The 26,439-nt window shown below is 39.8% G+C and overlaps 1 protein-coding gene across 1 annotated transcript in view; it reads left to right on the forward strand.

Moving 5' to 3' along the window:
* The window catches only part of LOC106081324 (extracellular serine/threonine protein CG31145), a 295,459-nt gene that overhangs the window by 255,608 nt on the left and 13,412 nt on the right, over positions 1-26,439 (forward strand). The window contains exon 9 of the mRNA XM_059361506.1: positions 8,558-8,670. Coding sequence (XP_059217489.1) covers positions 8,558-8,670 — 113 coding nt within the window. The remainder of the gene's footprint in view (positions 1-8,557; positions 8,671-26,439) is intronic.

The following is a 26,439-nucleotide window of genomic DNA, read 5'->3' on the forward strand; positions in this document are numbered from 1 at the left end:
TAGCAAATTTTCCCAAAGTGTCCAGAAGTCCCTAAAGACCTGATTCTATTTCTTTATTTCGGCGGGGCCGACTATTTATAAAGTCGGCCCCGCCCGACTTTTGCCTTTCCTTACTGGTTTTAATAGTCCATAGGTCACTAAAGGCCTGATTCTATTCCTTTTTTATACCCTCCACCATACACCATAGGATGGTGGAGGTATACATATATCCTCATTCCGTTTTTAACACTTCGAAATATTCGTCTAAGACCCCATAAAGTAAAGGGTAATAAAAAAATAAACTTAAAATTCAGAAAAATGCATGAAATCTTTATTTGAATCTATGGTACGGTCCATATAATTTAATGTTTGAAGATTATTTCCTGCAAATGTTGACCGTGACTGCGCCTCAAATAGTCCATCCCCTTAGTTCAATTTTGGCCTACGCTTTCTAACATTGTTGAAATGTTGACTTCCAATGCGTCACTTGAAGCGGGCTTATCTGTATAGGCATGAGCTTGAACATAGCTCCACAAAAAATAGTCTAAAGGCGATAAATCGCACGATCTAGATGGCCAATAAACCGGTCACGAATGTGAAATAAAATGTTTACCGAACTCGCCTCTCAATAAGTCCATTGTTACACATGCTGTGTGGCATGTGGCATCGTCTTGTTGAAACCACATGTCACTTTCTTAACAGAGCATGCATTTTGATAATAAAATTCACTAATTTGCAAGCGTTGTTCGTTTGTAAGACAGTTCATGGTTAAATTATATACCAAATTGAAGGTGTTTGACAGTGAAACAAAACACGATCTAGTCATTCTGTTTATATATTCTTGGTCGTCTCGACGATCAGAGTCGATCTAGAAATGGCGTCCGTCTGTCGAAATCACGATAGAGGTCGAACGTTTAAAGCTAGCCGCTTGAAATTTTGCATAGATTCTTTATATTAATGATGGTCGTTGGCGATAGCAAATAAGTCATATCGGTTCAGATTTAGATATAGCTCCCACATAAACCGATCACCCGATTTGACTTCTTGAGCCTCTGGATGCCGCAATTTTTGTCCGAGTACGGTTCAAATCGGTCTATAATCTGATATAGCTCCCATATAAACCGATCTCCCGATTTGACGTCTTGAGCCCTTGGATGCCACAATTTTTGTCCGATTTGGCTGTTAAGACTTCCAACAACTGTGCCAAGTACGGTCAAAATCGGTCTATAACTTCCCAGCTCCCATATAAACAGATCTCCCGAATTGAGTTCTTGAGCTCCTGGAAGCCCCCATATAAACAGATCTCCCGAATTGAGTTCTTGAGCTCCTGGAAGCCACAATTTTTGTCCGATTTGGCTAAATTTCTGAATATAGTGTTCTGTTATGTTATTCTAACAACTGTGCCAAGTACGGTCCAAATCAGTCTATAACCTGGTATAGCTCTCATATAAACCGATATCCCGCTTTGACTTCTTGAGCCCTTTAGAAGCCGCTTTTTTGTGTGGTTTGGCTGAAATGGAGCATGTAGTGCTTTGTTATGACTTTCAACAACTGTGCCAAGTACGGTCCAAATCAATCTATAACCTGATATAGCGCCCATATAAACCGGTCTCTCGATCATCCTTGTTCGGTTCCTAGAAGAAGAAGCGTTTTACAAAATGTTTTGTAGCCTAAAGAAGTCTTCCCTTTTTAGCTTATTTGTTATTTCTCCTCAGGGCCAATGTTATAAAAATCTGTGTTTCAAGAAGAGAATCCGATTCTACTGATAAAAATTTCATTTCTTCCATTTAATAGGAGCTTACCCTACTCAGTGCAACTACCACGCCATTGTTGAGCTTTTACTTCTCTCTTTCTTCTCTCTCTCTCTCTATCTACTTATCATTCCCCCCTTTCATGGCTCTTGTGAATAGCGCTAGTGGTGTTAAATTTCGTTTGGGGGAGGTTGCCAGAGTTTTTTTTTATTGCTTTCATTTTTCTTTTCCTTCAAATTTTTTCACTCTCCTGTCTATTCTATTCTTCTTCATTTTGTGTTATTTGCCTTCTGCCACAGTTCCTATACTACAGTTTGCGTTGTTGTTTTTACTTTTGCTAATTTCCATTAATTTAAAAACAAATAAAATGTTGAAATAAGATGAGCAAATAAAGAACTTGACTTCACACAAAAGCATGGCAATGGTGATGGTAGTGGTAGTGGTAGTGGCAGTGGTCGTCTCTCTTTCTGTTGGTGGATGCCCGAGCGCACTTAGGTCGGTACAAGGGGAACTTTGAGCCAATAAAGGTGCAAGGATATTAAACAGAGTAGAGAATCAGAAAGTTGTTAAGACAAACGCAAAAATAAAACGGGCTATGAAAAAAAAGACAAAGGAACCAAATGTAAACTAACTGCCGCAGTATTAAAATTTAATATGCCACTTATAAACGTTGCATAAACCTTAAATGATGGGAAAAAAAACAAAGAAAAAAGAAAATCATTAGCTTTCGTCCGCTGAAAGGCAAATTAAAAAAGGTATTCAAGAGGTAATGTTGGCATAAACTGCATTCATAAAAATGATGTTATGGTTGGCGTCGTTTTTCATTCTTCACCCTCCGTCACTGTTTGTTCGCTCTCTCTCTGCAGGAGAAACAAAATGAAGATTTAATTTAAATCAAATTTAATTGCTTTTGATATAAAGTCATTAGAATGGATTCCAACATTCGTAAGTCAACGCTAGGGAGTGCTCATTTTTAATTGCCGCCAGGCAAAGCAAACATTATTGGTGACAATTAACCAAAAAATACACAAAAGGAGAAAAAACTCCAAGCTCGAAGCCAGTCAGTCAGCAAGTGCCAGAGATAACATCTCTCCTGCTTAGCACAAGGATAGCATGATATCACAACGGGGATTATTTGAAGGGAAGTCGAATGATGATAACACTCTGCAGTGAAATTAAAATGTAATTCGAATCATTAGCGTAGAATAGATAGAGGGTAATAATCTTGACGCATTTCAGGGGTTTCCAATTTCTATTTCGAGGAGTGGGTGAGCTGCATGACAGCAAGCTTGTCTGCAGGTGGATTATATTTTTGGGTTGTTTTCATCTTTAGTTGATACTCGTATTTAAGCTAAAACTTTTACTGCAATGCTGTATAAATTAAGGAAAAGTAATCGCAAATATAGGAATTTGGATGAAATTTGAATTTGAGATGGAATGCACATTTTAAGTCATAGTTAGGCATTACAGAACAATTTTTACTCTAGCCGAACGAAAAATAGATTTCCAAGCAGTAAAGCTCCTTCTACAATCTGTGACACCCGGTTTCGATATGTCTTTTTCCACTTGGTCTCTTCATTGGAATTTTGGATTTCCCCTTATGCGTATTCTATAGTCGTCGCTTTTAAAAGACTTATTCGTTGAATTTTCTTCATTCGCTCCCACAACATGACGGACCCGTTGTATTTTGATACCATGAACTATGCTATGGTCGCCATACGGCTCTCGTTCACACGACACAATGTGATAAAATCGAAAAAAAAAAAACTATTGGGTTGCCCAAAAAGTAATTGCGGATATAGTCTGCGTTGACAAATTTTTTAACAGCTTGTGACTCTGTAATTGCATTCTTTCTTCTGTCAGTTATCAGCTGTTACTTTTAGCTCGCTTTAGAAAAAAAGTTTAAAAAAAGTATATTTGATTAAAGTTCATTCTAAGCTTTATTAAAAATGCATTTACTTTCTTTTAAAAAATCCGCAATTACTTTTTGGGCAACCCAATAGTTAATATATGCCATTTGCTAACCGATTGGGATGACTCGTTGAAATTTAAAATTGCTAAAGCTGTTAAAGCTTATCAATATTGTGTGCAAAACTACAAGGCCCTATCTGATTTGGGCATTTATAGGCGGAGCCCTAAATATGGTCACTTTGACATTTCGAAAAATTGTTCGGGCTGCAAAGTTTATTGAAAAAATGTTAATTAAAAAACGAATGGAGACATCGTAATAATTTTTTTCGAATTTTGCAGCTAAAAACATCATTAAAAAAAAACCAAAAAATTAATTCTGCCCGAAATTTATTTAAAAAAAAATCCTAAAATACCCATATCGGGCAATGGGAATTTTAAACTCGGAATTTTTTAGAAAATTTGCTGTGGAGGATACAAATTTTGTTTGGTGCAAAATATCTTTTGCATGCGTTTAGGGGACATATGAAGTAAAAACGTCCAAAGTTCAGTCGGACCGAATCTTTTATACCCTCCACCATGGATAGCATTTGCCACATTCTTTCAATGACTTTTAAATATATATGAGCTATATCAAATTATTATACGGAGGCCACTGTAGCGCTGAGGTCCGACTATGACGCTGCACGCCTAGGTTCGAATCCTGGATAGACCATCAGAAAAATATTTTCAGCGGTGGTTTTCCCTCCTAATGCTCGCAACATTTGTGAGGTACTGTGCCATGTAAAACTTCTCTCCAAAGAGGTGTCGCACTGCGGCACGCCGTTCTGACTCGGCTATAAAAAGGAGGCCCCTTATCATTGAGCTTAAACTTGAATCGGACTGCACTCATTGATATGTGAGAAGAGGTGTCGCACTGCGGCACCCCGTTCGGGCTCGGCTACAAAAAGGAGGCCCCTTATCATTGAGCTTAAACTTGAACCGGACTGCACTCATTGATATGTGAGAAGTTTGCCCCTGTTCCTTAGTGGAATGTTCTCCATGAACAAAATTTGTTGTTGTATATCAAGTTATTGACCGATATAGACCGTACTTGTCATGACTATGAGAAGTCATAGAAAAACACACGCTCCAAAATTTCAGGCAAATCGAGTAACAATTTCGTCCTCTAGAGGCTCAGAAAGTCAAATTGGCAGAATGGTTTAATGGCAGCTATATCCGGTTATCAACCGATTTACATCATAATTGGAACAGTTATTGCAAGTCATACTTAAATGCACAGTTGTAGGAAGTTGTGCCAAAACGATATGTGCAAAATGTCAGCCAAATCGGATAAGAACTGCGCTCTCTAGAATCTCTAGAAGAAGTCTAATCGGGAGATTGGTTTATGTGGCAGCTATATCAGGTTATGAACCCATTTAAACCATATATGGCACAAATGTTGAAAGTGATACCGACACACCACGTGCAAAATTTCCGCCAAATCGGATAAGATTTGTGCCCTCTAGAAGCTCAAGAAATCAAGACCCAAGATCGGTTTATATGGCAGCTATACCAAAACATGTACCGATTTGGTCCATTTAAATACAATCCCATCCGACCTCCAGTAATAACAAATAAAAGCGTACTAAGTTCGACCGGGCCGAATCTTATATACCCTCCACCATGGATCGCATTTGTGGAGTTTTTTTCCCGGCATATCTTCTTAGGCAAAAAAAGGATAAAAGAAAAGAAATGTCAGCCAATTTGAAAAAGAATTGCTACCTTTGGAGGCTCAAGAAGTAAAATAGAGAGATCGATTTATATGGGAGCTGTATGAGGCTATAAACCGATTCAGACCATAATAAACACGTATGTTCAAAGGATCCGTCGTACAAAATTTCAGGCAAATCGGATAATAATTGCGACCTCCTGAGACTCAAAAAGTCAAGTTCCCAGATCGGTTTATATGGCAGCTATATCAGGTTATGAACCGATTTGAACCTTATTTGGCACAGTTTTTGAAAGTCATAATAAAATACGTCATGCAAAATTTCAGCCAAATCGGAAGGAATTGTGCCCTCTAGAAGCTCAAAAAGTCAAGTCCCCAGATCGGTTTATAAGACAGCTATATCAGGTTATGGACCGATTTTCGTGCAAAACTTCATTCAAATCGGATAAGAATTGCGCCCTCTAGTGGTTCAAGAAGTCAAGATTCAAGATCGGTTTATATGGCAGCTATATCAGGCTATTGGCCGATTTGAATCTAACTTAGCACAGTTATTGGATGTCATAGCGAAACACGTCGTAAAAAATTTCATTCCAATCGGATAAGAATTGCGTCTTCTAGAGGCTCAAGAAGTCAAGACACAAGATCGGTTTATATGGCAGCTATATATCAGGTTATGGACCGATTTGAACCATACATGGCACAGTTGTTGGATATCATAACAAAACACGTCGTCCAAAATTTCATTCCAATCGGATAAGAATTGCGCCTTCTAGAGGCCCAAGAAGTCAAGATGCAAAAAAGAAGTCTTTGTGCAAAATTTCAATCGGCTAGCTTTACTCTATATATACATATATATACTTTATATATACTTTAGGGGGTCTCAGACGATTATTTCTAGTAGTTACAAACAGAATGACGAAATTAGTATACCCCCCATCCTATGGTGGAGGGTATAAAAAGTATTTGTACAAAATTTCAAGCCCCTAGCTGTACTACTTCGAAAGCTTGCGTGCTTTCGACAGACAGACGGACGGACGGACATGGCTAGATCGACTTAAAATGTTATGACGATCAAGAATATATATACTATATTGGTTCTAAGACGCATATTTCGAGGTGTTACAAATAGAATGACGAAATTAGTATACCCCCATCCTATGATGGTGGAGGGTATAAAAACATAAGCCCGTATGAGTGATCTAGGCTTTGCATTTTGAGACTTTAAGGGGTCTTTCTAATTTTTTTTATAAAAATTTTTCTATTTTGTAGTACGTATTTCGCCCATTTGTGTAAACATTTCTTCTTCATATATCACATAAAACACATCCCCAGTATGTCCACTTTACAAAGGAGATAGTAAAAGTTAGAGTATTTAAGCATTTTATACCCACTATAAGGTAGGGGGTATATTATTGTAATTTAGTCATACCGTTTGCAACACACCGAGATTTCCATTTTCGACCACACAAAGTATATATATTTCGGATCGTCGTAAATTCCTAAGGCGATTTTAATGTCCGTGTGTCTGTCCGTCCATCTGTTGTAATCACTCACAGCCTTCAAAAATTGAGATATTGAGCTGAAATTCGGTACAGAAATGTCTTTTTGCTGCACGCAGGTTAACTTCTTGAACGGGCCAAATCGGATCATACTTGGAAATAGCTGCCATACAGACTGTCATTAGCCGATAAAGGGTCTAAAGCCCATTAAAGCTTTATTTATTACCCGATTTCTTTGAAATCTGATCCAAATATGACCCAGATCAGACTATATAGATATAACGATGTACCAATCTGATGCACTGAATTTAATGCCACATCTTATGCCTCTGGACATTGTGGCTACCCAAATTGCAGCGACCACTACCGTGAGGTTAAGGGAGCTTTCTCATTGGTCATGTGGCGGCTACGGACACTGTGTTATCCTTGATACAATATCCGATGTTTCAGGCAGTGTGGATTACACCCTACCTGAGCCGCTTTTTGATAATAATTACTAGTGGTACAGTAATTCCTAATAGAACCGATTGGAATCACGATATTCCTGGTAACCGAAGTTTCATAGACTTCTATACGCATAGTTCCAAACTAAACGACCAGGTGGGCTTTGAGGTGTACTCTAAATATCTAGAACTGATCATATCGGTGTATCAAGCGGAGATCCTTGCAATTAAGGAAGTGGTGGAATGGCTAAGATATAATGTCATTACGAGGATTGGTATAAATATCTTCTCAGACAGCCAGTCAGCCATTAAATCCCTGGAGAACGTATTTCTGAACACAAACATCGCCCTCGACTGTCGCAGATCTCTCAACGCGTTGGCTGAACAGTACAAAAATCATCTGTTTTATGTGCCGGACCACAGAGGTATCCCAGGGAATTCTAAAGCTAAACATTCCAGGGATACTGGAATCTGTGGGTACCCCTCTAGCGACATGTAAGCTTAGTTTCCAGGACCAGGCCCGAAGGACAACGAATGATAGATAGTCACAAAGAGGGGGCTTTGAGCATTTCTATGTGGCCTAATCTAGACTTGAAGGGGTCTACTGCTTTGCTGTCATTGGCTAGAACAGTCGTCTCAGTCATTGTGTCCATCATGGCAGGTCACTGTCTAATCGGAAAACATGCTGACAGACTAAAAGTTGCCAGTAACAACTTTTGCAGAAGCTGTGAGGACATCAAGGAAGATGAGACTATAGAACACCTTCTGTGTGTGTGTTCCCCACTAGCAGTCAGAAGGAGTTCCACTTTAGGTTCTCATTTCTTTGAGAACCTCTCTGATTTAGCGGATGTGAACATTCGCAAGTTAGTGGGATTTTGAAAGCGATCTGGATAGTTCAACGGTAGGAACTAGAAGACATCTTTCTTCTTCTGTTCCTGTGGTATCACAATGAACGAAAACATTTAAGTGAGTCTGATTGTAGACTGCCACTTAATCCAAACCTAACCTACCGATGTTGCAATTTAGAACTTAGTTCCATAAAAAGCTGATTTATTGTATAAGAGTTCTCAGAACCTGAATAAAATATGATCCAGACAGCCTCTATTTAAATATAACTATGGATATGGTAGTGGAGTTACAATAAAATAGAATGTTAATATCCATGGTGATGGGTATCCAAAATTCACCACGGCCGAACTTAGCACGCTTTTACTTCTTTTATTTTTTTTCAGAACCAAATCTAATACTTATTATTTCCGTTTTCAGGTTCGTGATATTCCCCCTTATGACGAAGGCCGTCGCCTTTTGGATTTAATGGATATGTCTGTATTTGATTTCCTAACCGGCAATATGGATCGCCATCATTACGAAACGTTCAAGTGAGTAAGCAAATTTCGAAAAATTCAAAAAAAAAGGGAGAAACCGTATTTTAATCAAAAATCATGTTAAATTGCATTTAAAACTATTGTTGAGATAGTTTTTAATATGCAATGCTTGTGGTCTTGTCGTTTGGTTTGGGGTCATGCCAAAACCCTGCACCGCAGGAAAAAAAATATAACCTCATTGCAATTTTATTTTGGTATTCATCGGCCACCCACCATGATAAAAGACAAACTGCTATTGGATGCTAACCAATTATGAATTCATCGAAAAAGACTTGAACTCAGCATTTTCCCAATATACTGTACGGAAAGAAAAAATTCAGGCACTCATACATATACAAACCACACATACACCAATGTCAGAGGTTAAATGACATTCGGTTATTATGACTTTCGGCAAAGTCAGCACTTTCTTCAATTCCAATTTAACTGCGAAATGCTTTTATGGTACCATATTAGCACTGGAAGCAATGCATCGTAATGGCAAGAGGTCAGGGTTGATTTGGTAAAACGTGTATGAATAAGAGTAGGAGTGGGTAGGAGGATGTCAAGCAAATATGAACCATGAACTACAGAAATTGGGTACATTTTAATGGTATTTCAAGGGCTGGCGAAGGATGAAAGAGATGTCGAAATTCTAGAAGATGCCTTAGTGGTTTATATTTGCTAGTTATTGAAAATATCCGAAAGACATTTTGTCTTAATTAAATTCCCATGGACATTTTCTACATTCGGTCACCACCTTTATTCTATGACAAAATTTTTCAAAAATTTATTTCTATAAAAATTTATTTTTAATTTTTTTTTTCTATAAAAATTTTGCCAAATATAAGCAAATCTGACAAAATGTTATATCTATTGAATATTTTGTCCAAAATTTTCTTTCTACTGGAAATTTAATCAAAATGTTCTTTCTATATTGGATTTCTAGGAGTATAGATGACCTTTTTGTCTTTTTATGACTGTCTTGATAGTTTCGGGTGCAGGTCAATTAAAACAAAGTGTTTTGGTTTCTTTTGTTCAATTTATATACGATACTAGCCGAACCGGGCCCACTCCGCTGCTCCTTCTTTAACTCTCTATTATCTTTGTAGGGTGGGACACTTCGCCCTGAATGCGGATATCGAATTCGAGCCATTGTAGCCTATGACGCTGAACACGTTCGAATATCTTTCATTTGAGTCCCATATTGTCATAATGGGTCAAATAACCCATTTGACGTATCTTTAGGTGGAAAAGCGCCATATAGACTTGAAACCAAATTTTAATGTCATATTCGTATTCTACTTCCTAATACCTTTCATTTGAGTCCCATATAGCCATGGTCGGCTAATATGGCCATTTGGGGGTATTTGGGAGTGGGCGACCTTCCATTACTTAGACCTTATGTTTTATGCCATATTTGTAATCTACGGCCTAATACTTTTCGTTTGAGTCCTATATTGACATGAACTTCGAATATATCTGTTTAGAGAAGTTTTGGGGTTGTGTACTTGGACCCAAATTTTAATAACATATTCTTTTTCTTGTCTCCAATACCTTTCATTTGATACCCTTATTGTGCCCATCGAACCACTTTCGGATATGGGTGGCGTTATTGGGGTAAGGCCTATAAAGCCTATGTTGCCTGCCAGACAAACGTACACAATCTATGAAAATTTTAAGAAAATCGGTTCAGCTAAGTATCATATAGTCATAATGGGTCTTATGGCGTTTTTGAGGGGTGGCGTGACCCCCCCTATACTTCGATCTGATGTTGTATGCCAGATTCAAAATCTACTCCCGAATACCTTTAATTTGAGCCCCATATTGAAATGAACGTCCAATATGTCTGTTTGGGGGAGTTTTGGTGTTGGGGCGGCCCGGTGGGCCATAGACTCAGTTGTTAATACCATATTCGTATTCTACTCTCCAATACCTTTCATTTGATACCTATATTGTCCCGATCGGTCCACTTTTGATTTTGGATTGTGTTTTTGGTTTAAGGGGGAGGGTCCGTCCCCCTTCCGATACCGAAAAATTATATAACCTTTGTTTCTTTCCAGACCAACCTACACAATATGTGAAAATTTCGAGAAAATCTGTTCTGCCGTTTTTCAGTCTATATGGAACAAACAAAGAGAGTCCCACATATCCGTGATTGGCTATTGTGCCCATTTTGGGCGTTTTTGGGGGATGGGGTAACCCCCAATACTTCGACATGAATTTGTATGCCAGATTCGTTATCTACTCCCGCATACTTTTCATTTGATACCCATATTGTCCTTATCGGTCCACTTTTGATTTTGGGTGGTGTTTTTAGGATAACGGTGGAGGGTCCGCCCCTTCCGTTATCAATAAATTATAAAGCCTATTCCTACTACCTGACCATATTCGTAATCTACTCCCGAATACCTTTCATTTGAGTCTCATATTGTCATGATTGTCAAATAAACCTATTTTAAGGGGTTTTGGGGCTGGGGCGGCACCCCACCTGCTTGGATCCAATTTTTTTTATGAAATTCGTACTCTACTCTTGAATACCTTTCATTTGAATCCCATATTGTCCCGATCGGTCAACTTTTATTTTTGTGTAGTACTTTTTGGTGTAAGGGGGACCCCCCCCCCCTTCCGATATCAAAAAATTATATGGCCTATGTTTCCTTCCAGACTAAACTACACAATCTGCGAAAATATACTGAACAAACAAACAAACCGACAAACACAAATTCGATTTTATACATAAGATTTCGGTTTACGACGTCCAAACGTTTTCTTAGGATTTTAATTGATGAGTTCCATTCGAAATGCTGCTCGAAGTCTTACGGTCGGTTGTCAACTGTTAACAAATTTTTATAAAAATTTTATTTGTACAGGAGAACGCATTCAAAATTTTATTTTCATAGGAAATTTTGCCAACATATTTTTCCCCAGAAAATTTTGTCAAAATTGAATTTCTGTACAAAATTTTGTCCCATAGACTAGGCGAAGAACCTAAAACGATGACATCAGGCAGTGCAGTGACAGGAAAGTCAATGCAGTCTAAAGAACAGGGAATATTTCCGGCGTTACTACAGAAACAGGCAGACTATTTGGCGCCTCATTTGGCCAAAATTTTCACAGCGTGGACTTGCATATACTCTGAAAACATGGCAGGAGGCAAGAGTGGTATGTATACCCAAACCCGGCAAGGCAAGTTATGCGACACCAAAGGCCTACAGCAGACCCATAAGATTTACGTCCTTTTTACTCAAAACCATGGAACGTATTGTGCACACCACAATATAGAATAGGACATCCAGCGAACAGCTCAAATACAAACAGCATGCCTATGTCAAGGGAAGGTCGGTGGAGACTGCCCTGCACGAGATTGTGCATAAAATAGAAGAATCCTTCGATGCCAAAACGTACACCCTGGCGGTATGCATTGACATCGAGGGGGCTTTTAACAATGTGCGGACCGACACACTGATCCAATCCTAAGACCATTACCGAGAGGACCCAGTCCCTAGAGACTGGATAAATTGTGTGTCCCATAGCATAAATAGAAGGGAGAAAGTGGCACGCCACAGAGGGGCACCATAAATGACCTATTGCGGATGATGACTGGGGAGGGATTTGATCCCATCTGCTGCGATGTTATAATACTTCTAAGGGGTAAGGATCCGAACCAGCTATGCAGAAGGGCCGAAAGGGTCTTGTATATGGCATATGACTGGACTAGACCCAGAGGTCTCAGTGTTATCCCAGAGAAAACTGAAATATGCCTGTTCACGAGGAAGATGAAGATGGGTGAATTTAACGCACTACGTTTCCTCAATAAGGCGATTTCAATATCTGACAAGGTCAAATAATTTGGTGTGATCTTGGACAAAAGACTGAATTGGAAGTGCCACATTAAGGAGCGTACTGAGAAGGCTCACAGATGTTGGGCACTATGTAGACGGGCCGTAGGCTCGAAATGGGGCCTGAATCCGAGGATAGTCCAATGGCTCTACAGGAGCGTGATACTTACTTACGCCTCAGTAGTTTAGTGGACTGCTATGGAGAAAAAGTGCAACATAAGGACCATACAACAGGTTTAGAGAACATGTTGCCTTGGCATACGCGGAGCAATGAGGACCACGCCCACTAGAACACTGGGGACTCTTCTAGATATCCGACCCATTGACATACAGATTAAGTGAGAAGCAGCCACTGCGGCTATGAGACTTAAGTCGATGGGAGAATGGATTGAGGATGGGAGCAGCTCATACCATCACGATATAATCGAGGCGACGATAGGAAACCTGGAGGTAAGGGAAGAGGCTTCCGATCGTATACCTGGGATGAACCTTGAAGTCGAGTGCGAGGCACTGCTGCCATCGACACAGTCTTGGATTGACGGAACCCTAGTATTGCCATCTGGAAGATCATGTTACACGGATGGATGAAAGCTGGAGGACAAAGTGGGCCTGGGGGTCTACATTGAGAATCCAGGGACTGACCATAATTCGATCCTGCAGGCGGAGATCCGGACGATCACGGAATGCATGGAGTGGTATGGTGCTAACGCGAGGACATCGGGTGTGAACATCTTTACTGACAGTAAAATTGCCATAAGGGCAATAACAACTAGGACGATAAGGTCACGAACAGTCTTGCAGTGTAAGAAGGAGATTAACGCCTTCTCTGAGGATGGGAAATTCCGAATCGTTTGGGTGCCGGGCCATAACGAAGTAGAGGGGAATCAAAGGGCAGACGATTTGGTGGTGGAGACCAGAGGACTGCCGTCAATAAACATGGTTAACCCGAAGTCTTTCTGGTCGACGCAGTCCGAGTTCAGGGAGTGGGCAACGAATGCGCATGCAACATTGTGGAACTGAAAAACGATCGTAGGATGGCGAAAATTCTATGGGGGGGATCCAGATCGTGAGAAGACGAGGCTATTACTGAAAGGAAGTATGTAGGAGGGCAGTAAAGCTATTAGTATCATAATGGGACACATAGGACTTCGAGCTCAGTTATGTTAAATAGGTGCGGCAAGTGATAGCATGTGTAGGGCATGCGGGGAAGATGATGAGAAGTTGAAGCGTTTCCTTTACCATTGCCCGACTTTCGCGTCTAACAGATACCGGTACTTAGGTGGAGACACAATACCAGACATGAACCAACTTAGGGGAGTGGTATTGAAAATAATTAAGGATTTTGTAAGTAGCATGGAATTCCTAACTTAAAATTTTCTTTTTTTCGAGGTTACTTTATAGTTTTAAGAGCGCACAACAAGCCGATTACTGACTTAGGTGTATGTCCATAGTGGCATGGGGCTAATTAATATCTGCATCCTCTTTTCAACCTAACCTTACCTTGTCAAATATTTAGTTTTTATAAAATTTTAGCCTGGCGAAAACATCTGAAAAAAATTTTAGCGGTGGTTATCCCCTCCTAATCCTAGTGATATTGGTGAGTTACTGTACAATCTGGTATGGCAAATTTGCCCATGAACATTCCGTTAAGGTACAGGGGCTAACTTCTTACATATCAATGAGTTTCTGTACGATTCACGTTTAAGTTCAATGAATAGGGGACTCCTTTTATGGCCGAGTCCAAACGGCGTGCCGCAGTGCGACACCTCTGTGGGGAGAAGTTTTACATAGCATAGCACAAATGTCGCCAGCATTAGGAGAAGATAACCACCGCTGAAAAAAAGTTGTTTTTTTATGTTTTCGTCAGGATTCGTAACTATGCGTACGGCGTCATAGGCGGGCATGCTAACCTCTCCGCTACGATTGCCATCATTTGGCGTGGCAGTCATGTAAAAACTTTTCCATAAAGAAGTGTCGCACTACGGTACGCCGTTCGGACTCGGCTATAAAAGGGAGGCCCCTTATGATTGAGCCTAAACTTGAATCGGACAACATTCATTGATATGTGAGAAGGTTGCCCCTGTTATTTAATGAAATATAAATGGGCAAATTTGCATCATATTTTATAATCATTTTATTTTTAAGCAATGTTTCCGAAATTTTGTCAAAATTTTAAACTGCATTGTATATTTCCCTTTAACTTAATAGCTGCTGAAATTTAAGCTTTTACCCCATATGATACTTTTTTTCAATCCCTTTGTGTGAATTTTTTACAAATCATAGCAAGTGACCTTTTCACTTTTGCTGATTGGGATAATTGGAAGCTCTTCAGTTTCTGTGGTGCATACTGAAGATTTACCAAAAATTCGAACAATGTTCATCACAACTTGGAGTTGCTTCCACTGATAAGATGTATGCATATTGGGGCCATAAGCTTAATTCATCCAAGCCACATCGTATTACAGCAGGCACCTTGTTGCCATAAAGGCTCAACTGCTTATATCAGGATATTGTTTTTTTTTTTGAGCCGTTTCTCTTATTAACAGGCATATAAGCCTTATTTGCAGGCCTTTTGTAGTCATAGAGCAGTGTAACGTATAGGTGTGTGCTAGTGGGAAAAGATTGCCCTGCTTTGCCAATTATCAAGCAAGGGTCAGAATTTATGTAGATCATGTTTATCTATTTTTGCGATTAGATGATTTCCATTTAAAGGCATTTGAATAATGCACAACAACACATTCACACAAATTACCACACACACACACACCCTTAAACACACTGCAAAGGATTGAGCCATTGTGCCTGCAATAGCCATAATGGTCTTACAGTTGCATCTGAGACTTGACAACGGAAAGATGTCTGTAATGCCATCTTCTAGCCCTCTCTCTAGGTAGCATGATGCAGTTTGTGGTTATTGCAAATCACATCTGCTGCATATGGCTACCCATGCTTGAGTAGATTTTACCATACATTAAGCTCAATGCACTTATGCAACTCCTAGGATGTTTGCAAGCCGGCAGGAAGCTATAGTTATGGATATTACAGAGATGGCCAATAGGCAGCAGAATATAAGGATGGGTCTTGGTATTGACATACAATTTTTGTGAAATTTTGATTTCCATCATTAGAGTTGTTCAAATTTGATTTCTTAAGCCCAAGAAGTACTCAAAGACCAATAATACTTTTAGATGGATGCCATAGGACAGGGGCATACTAATATAGTCACTCCATTTATAACATCATTGATCTGCCACCCTATATTCATGATCGTCTTGCCATTTTAAGTCGGTCTACCCATGTCTTGAAAAGACCATACATGCAGTTCTGTCCGTATATGCAGTTCCCATATACCCTCTAACAGCCACATCGAATTCCATAGAGACAGGTGCATAAGTACATATATCCATCATATTAACCGATTTGACTTCCAAAGCATCTAGAAGCCAACATTTTTGTCCGATTTGGCTGTGCACAATTTGGTACAAGAAAAACGTTATACCCACCCACCAACGCCTACACCAAAAACTGGATTTGAATTTTTTGAGGAGAACAGGATGAAAGTCCTTACCTGTGCGGAGTACCTTGTCATCGTTCTAGGTGCCCGTTTTCTATCATTGCAGGCCTGGTACTCAGGGATCATTGAGTAAGCTGTACGTATGGACGAAGGCCCAAGCAAGGGTCAGAAGACAATTACCTTTACCTTTGAACATAACAGGACATTTTCAGGGGAACTGTCCTGTATGTGGTGGAGTTGCCATTATCCCCAATGGCATCTCACATGGGCATGATTTTTAACCAGAAACTAAACTATGGAAGGAATGTCAAGGAAAGGCTCAGAATGCTACTAAATGCAATTTACTCCTGCCGCAACTCGATAGGTAGGAGTTGGGGGTTAGGCCGGGGACGGTTCAATGGATGTTTACGGCATTGGTTCTTTCGGTTCTCTTCTCTGGGTATTTGATGATGCATCCGGTTCTAAGCAAGTGCGTTTTCCGAATGGTAATTGAGAGGGTAAAGGGTTCCACGACGGTGCTGATCTATAGAGCGATGAGAAGTGCCATGCCCGATCTTACTAGGGCTGGCAAAATATCGATAATTTTTTGTTTGTCTGAATATCGATTGATGTTTTTCCCATCGAAAGTATCGGCAAAGTTAAATCTGTTGTAAAAATAAGGGATTCGACCTTTAGGATAAATTGCGCCTATAGAGGGCTCAATTTTCATCTAATTGAGTTAAAATTTTGTAGAATGATTTCTCTCATGACTTTCAACTGACTTTACCAAATTTAATTCTAGTCAGACTGTGCATTGATATTGCTTCTATATAAACCAATCTTCTGTGTTAATCTTCTCAAATTTGATTTAAATATAGGTGATGGGAAACGATAACGATAGTATCGATACTATCGATATCTAGTGGAAGAAAAATCGAAAACATCGAATGTTGCGATAATCGATAGTTTACGGGCTCTAGACCTTACTTTGGAGCTCTATGTTGAGTCTGCGGCGACGAAGACTGCTTTCTGACTGCGAGGGCCAAGAACCTGGCGTTCCAAGAACCTGGCGTTCCTAAAATCTTGGGCATTTTTTTTACACAGATGGGTTATATCGGTTCAGATTTTTGAGCCCCTAGGAGCCTCCACTTTTATCCGATTTGGCTGAACTTTGGAAGAAAGACTTGTGTTACGACTTCCAGCATACATGCCAAGTACGATCCTAGTCAGTCTATAAACTGATATACCCCTCATATAAACCGATCGCTGGATTTGACTTCCTGAGCCCCTAGCAGCTGAAATTTTCATCTGAATTGGTTAAATTTTGACCCGAAAACCTATCTTATGACTCACAACATCAGTTCCAAATTTTATGCGAATTGGTAAATATGGTGATAAAGGCAGAAACGGCTGCCCGATCGGATTATCACGATATACGTGGACAGCCGGGAGGCCATGTAAGGTACAGACTGGTTAGGAAATGCAAAGAGTTTCTTTGGACAATGGAAAAGACTATCGGCCTCAGCTGGTTGACAGGCTCAAGGGCTGGAACTGATGTTGTGAGTCATAGCGAGGCGGCCAAAAAGCTAGCTTGAAATGCATCGCTAATGTTTCTGAATCTGTGAAAACTCCCTGGTGCCGGCTTCTTTGTATGGTAAATGCTTTCTACGATGACAGCGCGAATGAAGAGTAGGCTGGCGGCATGGGTTACATAATAGCCAAGGCGCTTTGGCCAGGTAATTCTTGTGCCAGAGCGTCACTTATCCTGGGGACTTAGAAAACATCATAGGAGACAGGAGAGACGGGCTACTGCAAGATCTGTGGTGACGAGGAGGAGTTGCCTGGATTTTCTCCAAAATGGTTTCTTATCATTCTGGACTACTGTATGAGCCTGAAATGGTGTACTGAATGAAGCTCTCTCTACTTTTTGTACTCAACACCATAGGATGAGGGGTATACTAATCTTGTCATTCCGTTTGTAACACCTCGAAATATTGATCCCATAAAGTATATATATTCTTGATCGTCTTGATATTCTAAGTCGATTTAGCCATCTCCGTCTGTCCGCTGTCCTCGTGTCCGTACACCTGTGCAAATAAAGATAGCGGTCGAACACGTAGACCTAGCTGCACGAAGTTTTGCACAGATACTTCTTTTTGAGGTAGGTCGTTGGGGATTGCAAATGAGCCATATCGGTTCAGATTTGGATATAGCTGCCATATAAAGTGGTCCTTATACTTGACCTCTTGATCTCCTAAATGCTGCAGTTATTAACCGATTTTGCACAAAGTGTTCCGTTACAACTTCCGACAATAGTGTCTAGTATGGGCTGAATCGGTCTATAACGTTATATAGCTCTCATATATTTGACATCTTGAGCTCCGATTTGACATCTTGATCCAATAAAACCGCAGTTCTTATCCTATTGAGCTGATATTTTGCACGTAAGAGACTTTTATGACTTGCAACAATCGTTATAAGTATGGTATATGGTGTATAATGGTGTATAACTTGAAAGAGTTCCTATGGAAACCGATCTCCTGATTTGATATCTCAAGCCTCTGGAAGCCTCAATTTTTATCCGATGGGGCTGATATTTTGTACGAAGTGTTCTGTTCCGTCTTACAACAACCGTGTCAGGTACGAACCAAATCCTGTATGTAAACTTTCTAAGATTCGGCCCGGCCGAACTTCGCACCCTTTTACTCGTTGTCTTGTGCATTGGTTTCCATTCCCTATTCTTCGTCTATTATCTTATACTCATACTTGGATAGGTCTTTAAATTTTCCCCGATTGCGGAGGTTGGTCTGGAAGAAGTTATTATTGTATATATTGTATAATATTTTGAATGGGGCATATCCTCCCCCATACCCGGCAACACCACCGAAAATGCGACCGAACGGGACAATAGGGCCTCAAATGAAAAGTACTCGGTAATACAATACATGGGTTGAAAGTTTAGAAAGGCTGTACCGCCGCGAAAACCATCATACAAATCCCTCAACAGGTCTATGTGTAAATGACGAACATGAGGAACAGAGGCTAACTTCTCTCACATCAATAAGTGCGTTCTATTCAGTTTAAGCTCAACGATAATCTTAATTCCGATTCCGAACGGCGTACTGTAGTGCGACACCTCTTTGGGGAGAAGTTTTTACATGCATAGTACCTTACAAATGTCGCCAGCATTAGGAAGGAATAACCGCTGACAATTTTTTTTCTGATGTTATCGCCCGGATTCGAAACCAGGCGATTAGCGTCATAGGCTAAATAAAAGATAATTGGGAGTAGAAAAGGAATCTGATTCCTTTTATAAAAAACCTCAAATGGAAAAGTAAATCGATAGAAATGGGAAATATGGGACTCAATTAAAAGGTAGTTGAGAATATTAGGGGGCTGCCTTCCCTAAAAATCCCCTTCCCATAAAAGTTTCCCAAACGGAAAAGGAGTTCATTCGGTAAAATATGGCACTCAATTGTTAGTTATTGCAGTGAAGAGAAAAATTTGGTTTCTAAATTGGAGAAAAAGTGTGGCGGACCAACCCACAACCACAACAATGTGTGACTTAAATGAGAGCAAAGTGCGAATTATGGCCCTCCACAAAATTCCTTTTTCGGTCCATCGGCAATATAGAACTTTATTTAAAAGACTTTGGGATTACGAATCATACACCCAAATTTGGTATAAGGTTGTTTAAGGAAGTCCCCGATGGATTTTAATGCTATAGAACCATATATGGTACTTTTAAGGTACGTATTGAATAACACATTCTATAACAACTTAAGGTTTAATAGATCCAAAATTGAGAAGCTTTATTATTTTTATAGAATTACTTGTTTCCAAAAGGAAGCAAATCACACCGGATGAGCTAATGACTTTTAATTTCACCCCTACTGGATATTTTTGTGAATATTCAACTTAAGTTTCTTGTAATAGCTGTTTTTTACGCATATATAGGCTTCGTCCACAATTGAACGCTCAATCTATTTAACGAAAAGCTGAATGTTCTCCATGATTTCTACTTCCACATCAAACTTTGTATTGAGTAAGCTTTGCCTTTCTGTCATTTGCTTACTTGTGTCCATCTCGGATATAATAAGTCTTATATAATGCCAGAAAAAAGAAATTAGGTAATTTTAATGTGTCTAAAGTTTTGTTATTTGATTGCCTATTCGGCATAAACATAATAAGTCATATTGATTTTTAATCAATTCTACCTATTTCTCTAAAATTTCTCAAAGAGTAGTCCCCCTTAAATTGAAATTTCCCATTGAATAATCCATTTAAAGCTTTACCATAGTTCGAGCCAAGTTCTATACTTTTCCTTGCCCATTCTATCACTCTGCAGCGAAATCTTATCCCATACTGCCTGCCTGTTAGCTCGTCTAGGCACACGTACACAAGTAAAAACCAATTACATTTGTAGTTGCGTGTGTATACCCAAGGGGGGTCACAACACAACGCGGCAACAGAGAGGACATTCCAACACTGGCTTTACACTGTTCGATGAATCTTAAAATTCAGAAAGCCATCCATCCATCCATAGATTTCTGCTTTATTCACGTTCTTCCTTTCACTGCACGGCATAGGGATGAGTAAGCAGACATTACTTTTAGCTGTGTGTGTGTTTTGCGTACTGTACGCATTCACAGGCAATCATTGCACATGAACACACTTCAAGGTGTGTGCAATGCATACGTTAGGCTTCCGCCTATGGGTTTGGGGATAAAGGTATCTTTCGTTAGCATTGTGCTTAAGCCATATGCTATGCAGATGGTAAGTGATACATGGAAATGGTGCAAAAGAGTGATATGGATGGATGAATGCTGCTGCATCCAGGTATAATCAAAGACCATAGTGGTCAGGAAAAAAAATACCAGGTCTTATACTGAAATGTAACAAAGGGCTTGAAAGTGCTGTTGTTCTTAATTTCATAACAAAAGCACAGTAAAGCCGAATGCATGTCCTGCCTACATAAAGGTTTTAACCCCACAAATAAAAACGTTGGTTTTGGGTGGGTTTTTCCTGAGAAGAATAAACACAACATTTCTCTTTAGGCGAAAGACTTTAGCCTACTTCAAAAATCGTAAATAAACTTATAAAGATCTTATTTGCACTTCATTATTTGCTTCATGGTTGTAAACAGTATGGTGAATCTAGAAATAACTATTAAATATTCTTTTTTTTTTTCTTTTTAACGCATTCCGTCTTTTTTGGTATTCCACCTTAATGGTGTATGAAGCCATTATTATATTTGCATGATTTCTACTCTGCCTTTGCACAGGAATACAAAATACATATCGGAAAGCAGTAACAATCTTTGATTTTCGCAAAATGGCAGGTTTTAATGGGTTTGTTTGTTCCTTGCATAAGGCTGCTGACAGCGTTGATATTGACATCGTTTAGGTTTTTAAAACATAATTTAAGGATATGAATTTAGACCCATATATGCGATGTCGGTCCACAAACTGGCTGAAGTGACATACATACATACAAGTTCGGCCGGGACAAATTTCAGTGTTTCCACTCAAGAAAATTGTTTCCTACAAAAATTTTAGAGCAATCCTACCGAACCCGACTGGAACCTACTAAATATTCTATAGGCTAAAAATGCGGTATATGTTTTTATACCCATCACCGAGGAGTTGGCCATTTAGCCATTTGCAACAAATAAAATTATTAATTTTCAACCCTAGAAATTGTAGCTACTGTGGTCGTTATATATTTACAGAAGACCTAGACATTTCCGTCCGTCTGTTTGTTGAATTCACTCTACATCCTATATAGCCTATATCATGACAGCACCCTTTATACCGATCTTCCGATAAGAAGTTTTAAGTTCACAATTGTCGTATTTATGCCACGATTTCAATTATAAACGATCTCCTGATTTAAGGCTTTAAGGCCAGATATGCGCTTCTACTACCCATTTTCGCCGTTACTGTGAGTTGCACGGACCGCTCAACATCAGAGTATAGTATAAACCGTATCTGACTATATTTGTATGAGGTTGCCATATAGTCCTGTTTACCAATTGAAGGCATTGAACGCACAAAAGCCGGATTTCTTACCCAGAATTTACAAAATTCGGAAAATTTCCCTTAGCACTTGTATCAGTTTCAGTCAATATCAGATCTTTCGTTCTTCTTCCTGAGATTTCAAGCAGTCAGACCCCTTGTCACCGTATTTGGCCCCTCAACATCCATGGTTTTATTCTGCACTCTTGACGAATACACTCAAATGACAAAAAGTGAAGTGAAACGAGCCACTTCATGGTGGAAAGATACATCGAACGCGAAATTGCAGCTGTATCGGCCGATTTATGCCTGAAACCCGTCGAAAATTGGGTTCAGCATCTGGACTTTTGCAAGCGTAGCCGTGGCGGCCATGCAAAAGAAATCGAGTTCCATACATAATGGCATCAAGCGCACTTTCACAGAAAAAAAAAGAATTTTATTGATACCCCAATAGTTTATTTGTTCTTTTCGACCTGATTTCAGACCAAAGAAACATGTCAACCCTCAGCTATGAGTAAATTCTCAACTTTGATACCGCTTCCGCACTGGCAACACTAGGTGTAGTAAAAATTGCAAATTTTGCCCATGAACATTCCACTAAGGAACAGGGGAAAACTTCTCAGGTGTAGTAGTTCGAAAAATAATTATACGTAATTAAAAGCTGCTTCGCTTACGGAAGCTGGGACCTTCATGCACATAAACCGCACCATTGTCAAATTTAAGACTGTAATGGCTTGCAATCCGTCAAAATAAATTCAGAGTTTTGAGAAACACGATTCCGCCTCAGCATTTCGATTGCATTATTGTTTCTCTTCCTGTCTGATAGGCTTTGATCTGGCAGTCTCACAACTATTATTAGGAATGAGTATCTTGCAATTTTCTCCGAGTCGGGTAGTATGAGAGCCATCGTAGCTCTGAGGTTAGCATGTCTGCCTTAACGCTAAACAAGAACGAGAACATCAGGAAACATTTTGCAGCTGTGGTTATTCCCTCCTCGTTAACCTCGGTTATCAGCAGTGTAAACTAAAAACTAAGTGGTGTTGCTCTGCGGCAAGCCGTTTGGGCTCGACAATAAATAGAAGGTCTCCCATCTTTGAGCTTAAACTTGTATCGGACAGCATTCATTGCTATGAGAGAAGTATTCCCGCTCTTCCTTAATGGATTTTTCTTAAGCAAATTTGCAAATTTTGCATTTGTCAGGTGGTCTGAAACCCATTTCAGTGGGTTCCTGAACATTTATCGTATTCAAATTCAAACTGTGATAGTACCTGTTCTCCTTCTACTAAATTTTCCATGAACATTCCACTAAGGAACAGGGCATACTTTTCTCATAACAATGAGTGCAGTCCCATTAAAGTTTAAACTCAATCATAAGGGGCCTCCTATTTTATGCCGAGTCCGATCGGCGTGCGGCATAGCGATACCACTTGGTAGAGAAGTTTTAACATGGCTGGATAACTCACAAATGTAGCCAGCATTAGTAAGGGGATAACCAACGAGGAAAAGTTTTTTGATGTCACGCCGGGATTTGAACCCAGGCGTTTGGCGCTATAGGCAGACATGCTAACCTCTGCGCTAAAGTGTCCTCCTGTTCTCCTTCAGTATACCTAAATTTCTACGTCTCTCAGCTCTGAAAATAGACCTCATTAGGCTGTATATTCAGCATTGCCAATCAAATTCAATCAGTGATGTAGACCCCAGTCATCCCGTGATTCCGACACCACACAAACCTTGGCGTTTTTTGAATATAAGTCTTCCTTCAGCAAATCTGCCCCCCATGTTGAAATGTTGTATAGTGAGTATTATTGTGGTGAGTTCGAAAGCAGAATTTGAGAAACATCTCTTTGGTCTACCACAGAGGTTACCATCCGTCCCCATATGTCAGAACTTATTTTATTATGCCTTTGCACATCTGGTAGATCATTGTTAGTCTAACTCCCCATTTTCCAACGAACATCCTTCTGCAGGGATAGATTTCAAGAGCATGGTGACTTTCGGATTCTTGGTTTTTCAGTATTTCTTTGAAACAACAACCAGGCCTATGTAGTTTACTTCCTTCGGTATTCGCAGTGTAACCCAATTTAGGAGAAGGTTAAAATCACGATATCGTCCGGAATTATTTTTATGTCATAGCCTTAGTGATCAAGGCTGTAAATACGAAAATTTTGAGAATTTTTATACCCACCACCATAGGATAGGCGTATACTTATCTAGTAATCCTGTATGTACAACATAGACATATAGATCTGGGATATTCTTGATTGTCTTGAAATTCTAAGTCGATCTAGTCATGTCCCTCCGTCCATCTTTCCATGTGTCTATCCTTTCGTCTGTGGAAATCACAATGACGGGCGAGCGAATGAAGATATCCGCTTGAAATTTTGCCCACATACTTTTTGTTGATGTAGGTCGCTGAGGATTGAAAATGAGCCATCGGTTCAGATTTGGATATAGCTCTCATATATATTGGGCACTCGACTTGACTTCTTGACCTCCTAGAAGATGCAGTTATTATCCGGTTGGACTGAAATTTCGCACCTAATATTCTGCTTTGACTCTCAACAGCCGTGACAACTATGGTCCTAACTATGGTCGGTATTTAACCTGATATTGCAAATTTTGCCCATGAACATTCCACTAAGGAGCAGGGGCAAACTTCTCGTATATCAATGAGTGCAGGCCAATTCAAGTTTAAGCTCAACGACAACGCGAGGTGTCGCACTGCGGCCACCTCTTTGAAGAGAAGTTTTTACATGGCATAATATCTCACAAGTGTTGCCAGCATTAGGAAGGGAAACTCCCCGCTGAAAAAATTTGTTATCGGTTCAGATTTGGATACAGCTCCCAAATAAATTGGTCCTTCGACTTGATTTCTTGAGCTGTTAATGTATAACAGATTGGGCTGAAATTTTGCACACAATATTCCGTTGCGACTTCCAACAATCGTGCCTAGTATGGTCCCAATCGGTCTATAACCTGATATAGCTCCCATATAAACTGATCTCCCGATGTGACATCTTGAGACCCTAAAAGCCGCAGTTGTTATCCGATTAAGGTGTCATTTTGCACGTAGGGTTCTGTTATGACTTGCAACAATCATGACAAGCATGGTCCAAATCGGTGTATCACCTGATATAGCTCCTGTATAAACTGATCTCCTGATGTGACATCAAGCCGCTGGAAACCTCAATTTTTATCCGATGGGACCGATATTTGGTACGTAGTGTTCTATTACGACTTCCAACAATCGTGTCACATAAGGTCCAAATCCTTTGGGTAAACTTTAAGCAACGTTTTTAAGTTTCGGACCGGCCGAACTTTACGCGCTTTTACTTGTTCTTGATATCTCGCCAGGATTCGACCTTGGCCTTTAGGGTCATGGGCGGACATGCCGACCTCTGCGCTACGGTGGCCTCCCATGATATAGCTCCCATATAAAACAATCTCTTAACTTTACTTTACATGGTGTTCTGTAAAGACCTTCAATAAATGTGCCAAGTACGGTCCAAATCGGTGTATAACCTGCCATATAAATCAATCCCCCGATTTGAGTTCTTGATACCCAAGAAGCCGCAATTTTTGGCGGATTTAGCTGAAATTCTGCCATGACTTCCAACATCCATGATTTGTATTGTTCAAGTTAGTCTATAATTTGATATAGCTCCTATAAAAATCCATCTCCCGATTAGCCTTCTACTGCTCCTAGAAGTTTAAATTTTTGCCTGGCTGGGCAGAAATTTATTGCGCAAAGTAAAATTATACCCTTCAACTTAGTTCAGTTTGTGTACATTTTTAGCAGAATCCATGGTGATGGGCTTCCAAGTTTCGGCCCGGCCGAAATTAGCATGTTTAGTGTTTCCCAAACATGCAATTACGGAACAAATTAGGGGGAAATTAACTTCTCACAATATCAATTGAGTGCTGCCCGTTTTAAATTTAAGCTCAATGATAAGGGGACCTCCTGTTTAATGCCGAGTCCGAACGGCGTGCCACTGAAAAGTAACACCTCTTGGTTGAGAAGTTGTACATGGCTGAAATACTCACAAATGTCGCCAGCATTTGGTGAGGGGATAACCACCGCTGAAAAATATTTTAGCATGGTTTTATTTATTTTCTCTAGAATCGAAGTCGTAGGAAAATCAGCTCTAAATATATAACCATCCATATTTAGTTTGTGTATAGCGCCTAAATGTTTTTCAATTTCCTACAATACCAGGGTAAGAATTTCGGTAAGTGGCATATCTGGATGAGAATCAAGGAATTAAATACCTTAATTATGACAATAAACACTCGGAGGCCAGAAGATGTGAAACCTCGGACTAGAGGTTATACACGAATAAAAAAGACAGGAGGAATGGAGAATTCAAGCATGGGCGTGAAGAAGCGCCCTTTGACACGCAAGCACGGATGTACCTACGCCGGAGCTTATGGC

The sequence above is a fragment of the Stomoxys calcitrans genome, chromosome 2 (genome assembly GCF_963082655.1).
Source record: "Stomoxys calcitrans chromosome 2, idStoCalc2.1, whole genome shotgun sequence".
NCBI lineage: Eukaryota > Metazoa > Arthropoda > Insecta > Diptera > Muscidae > Stomoxys > Stomoxys calcitrans.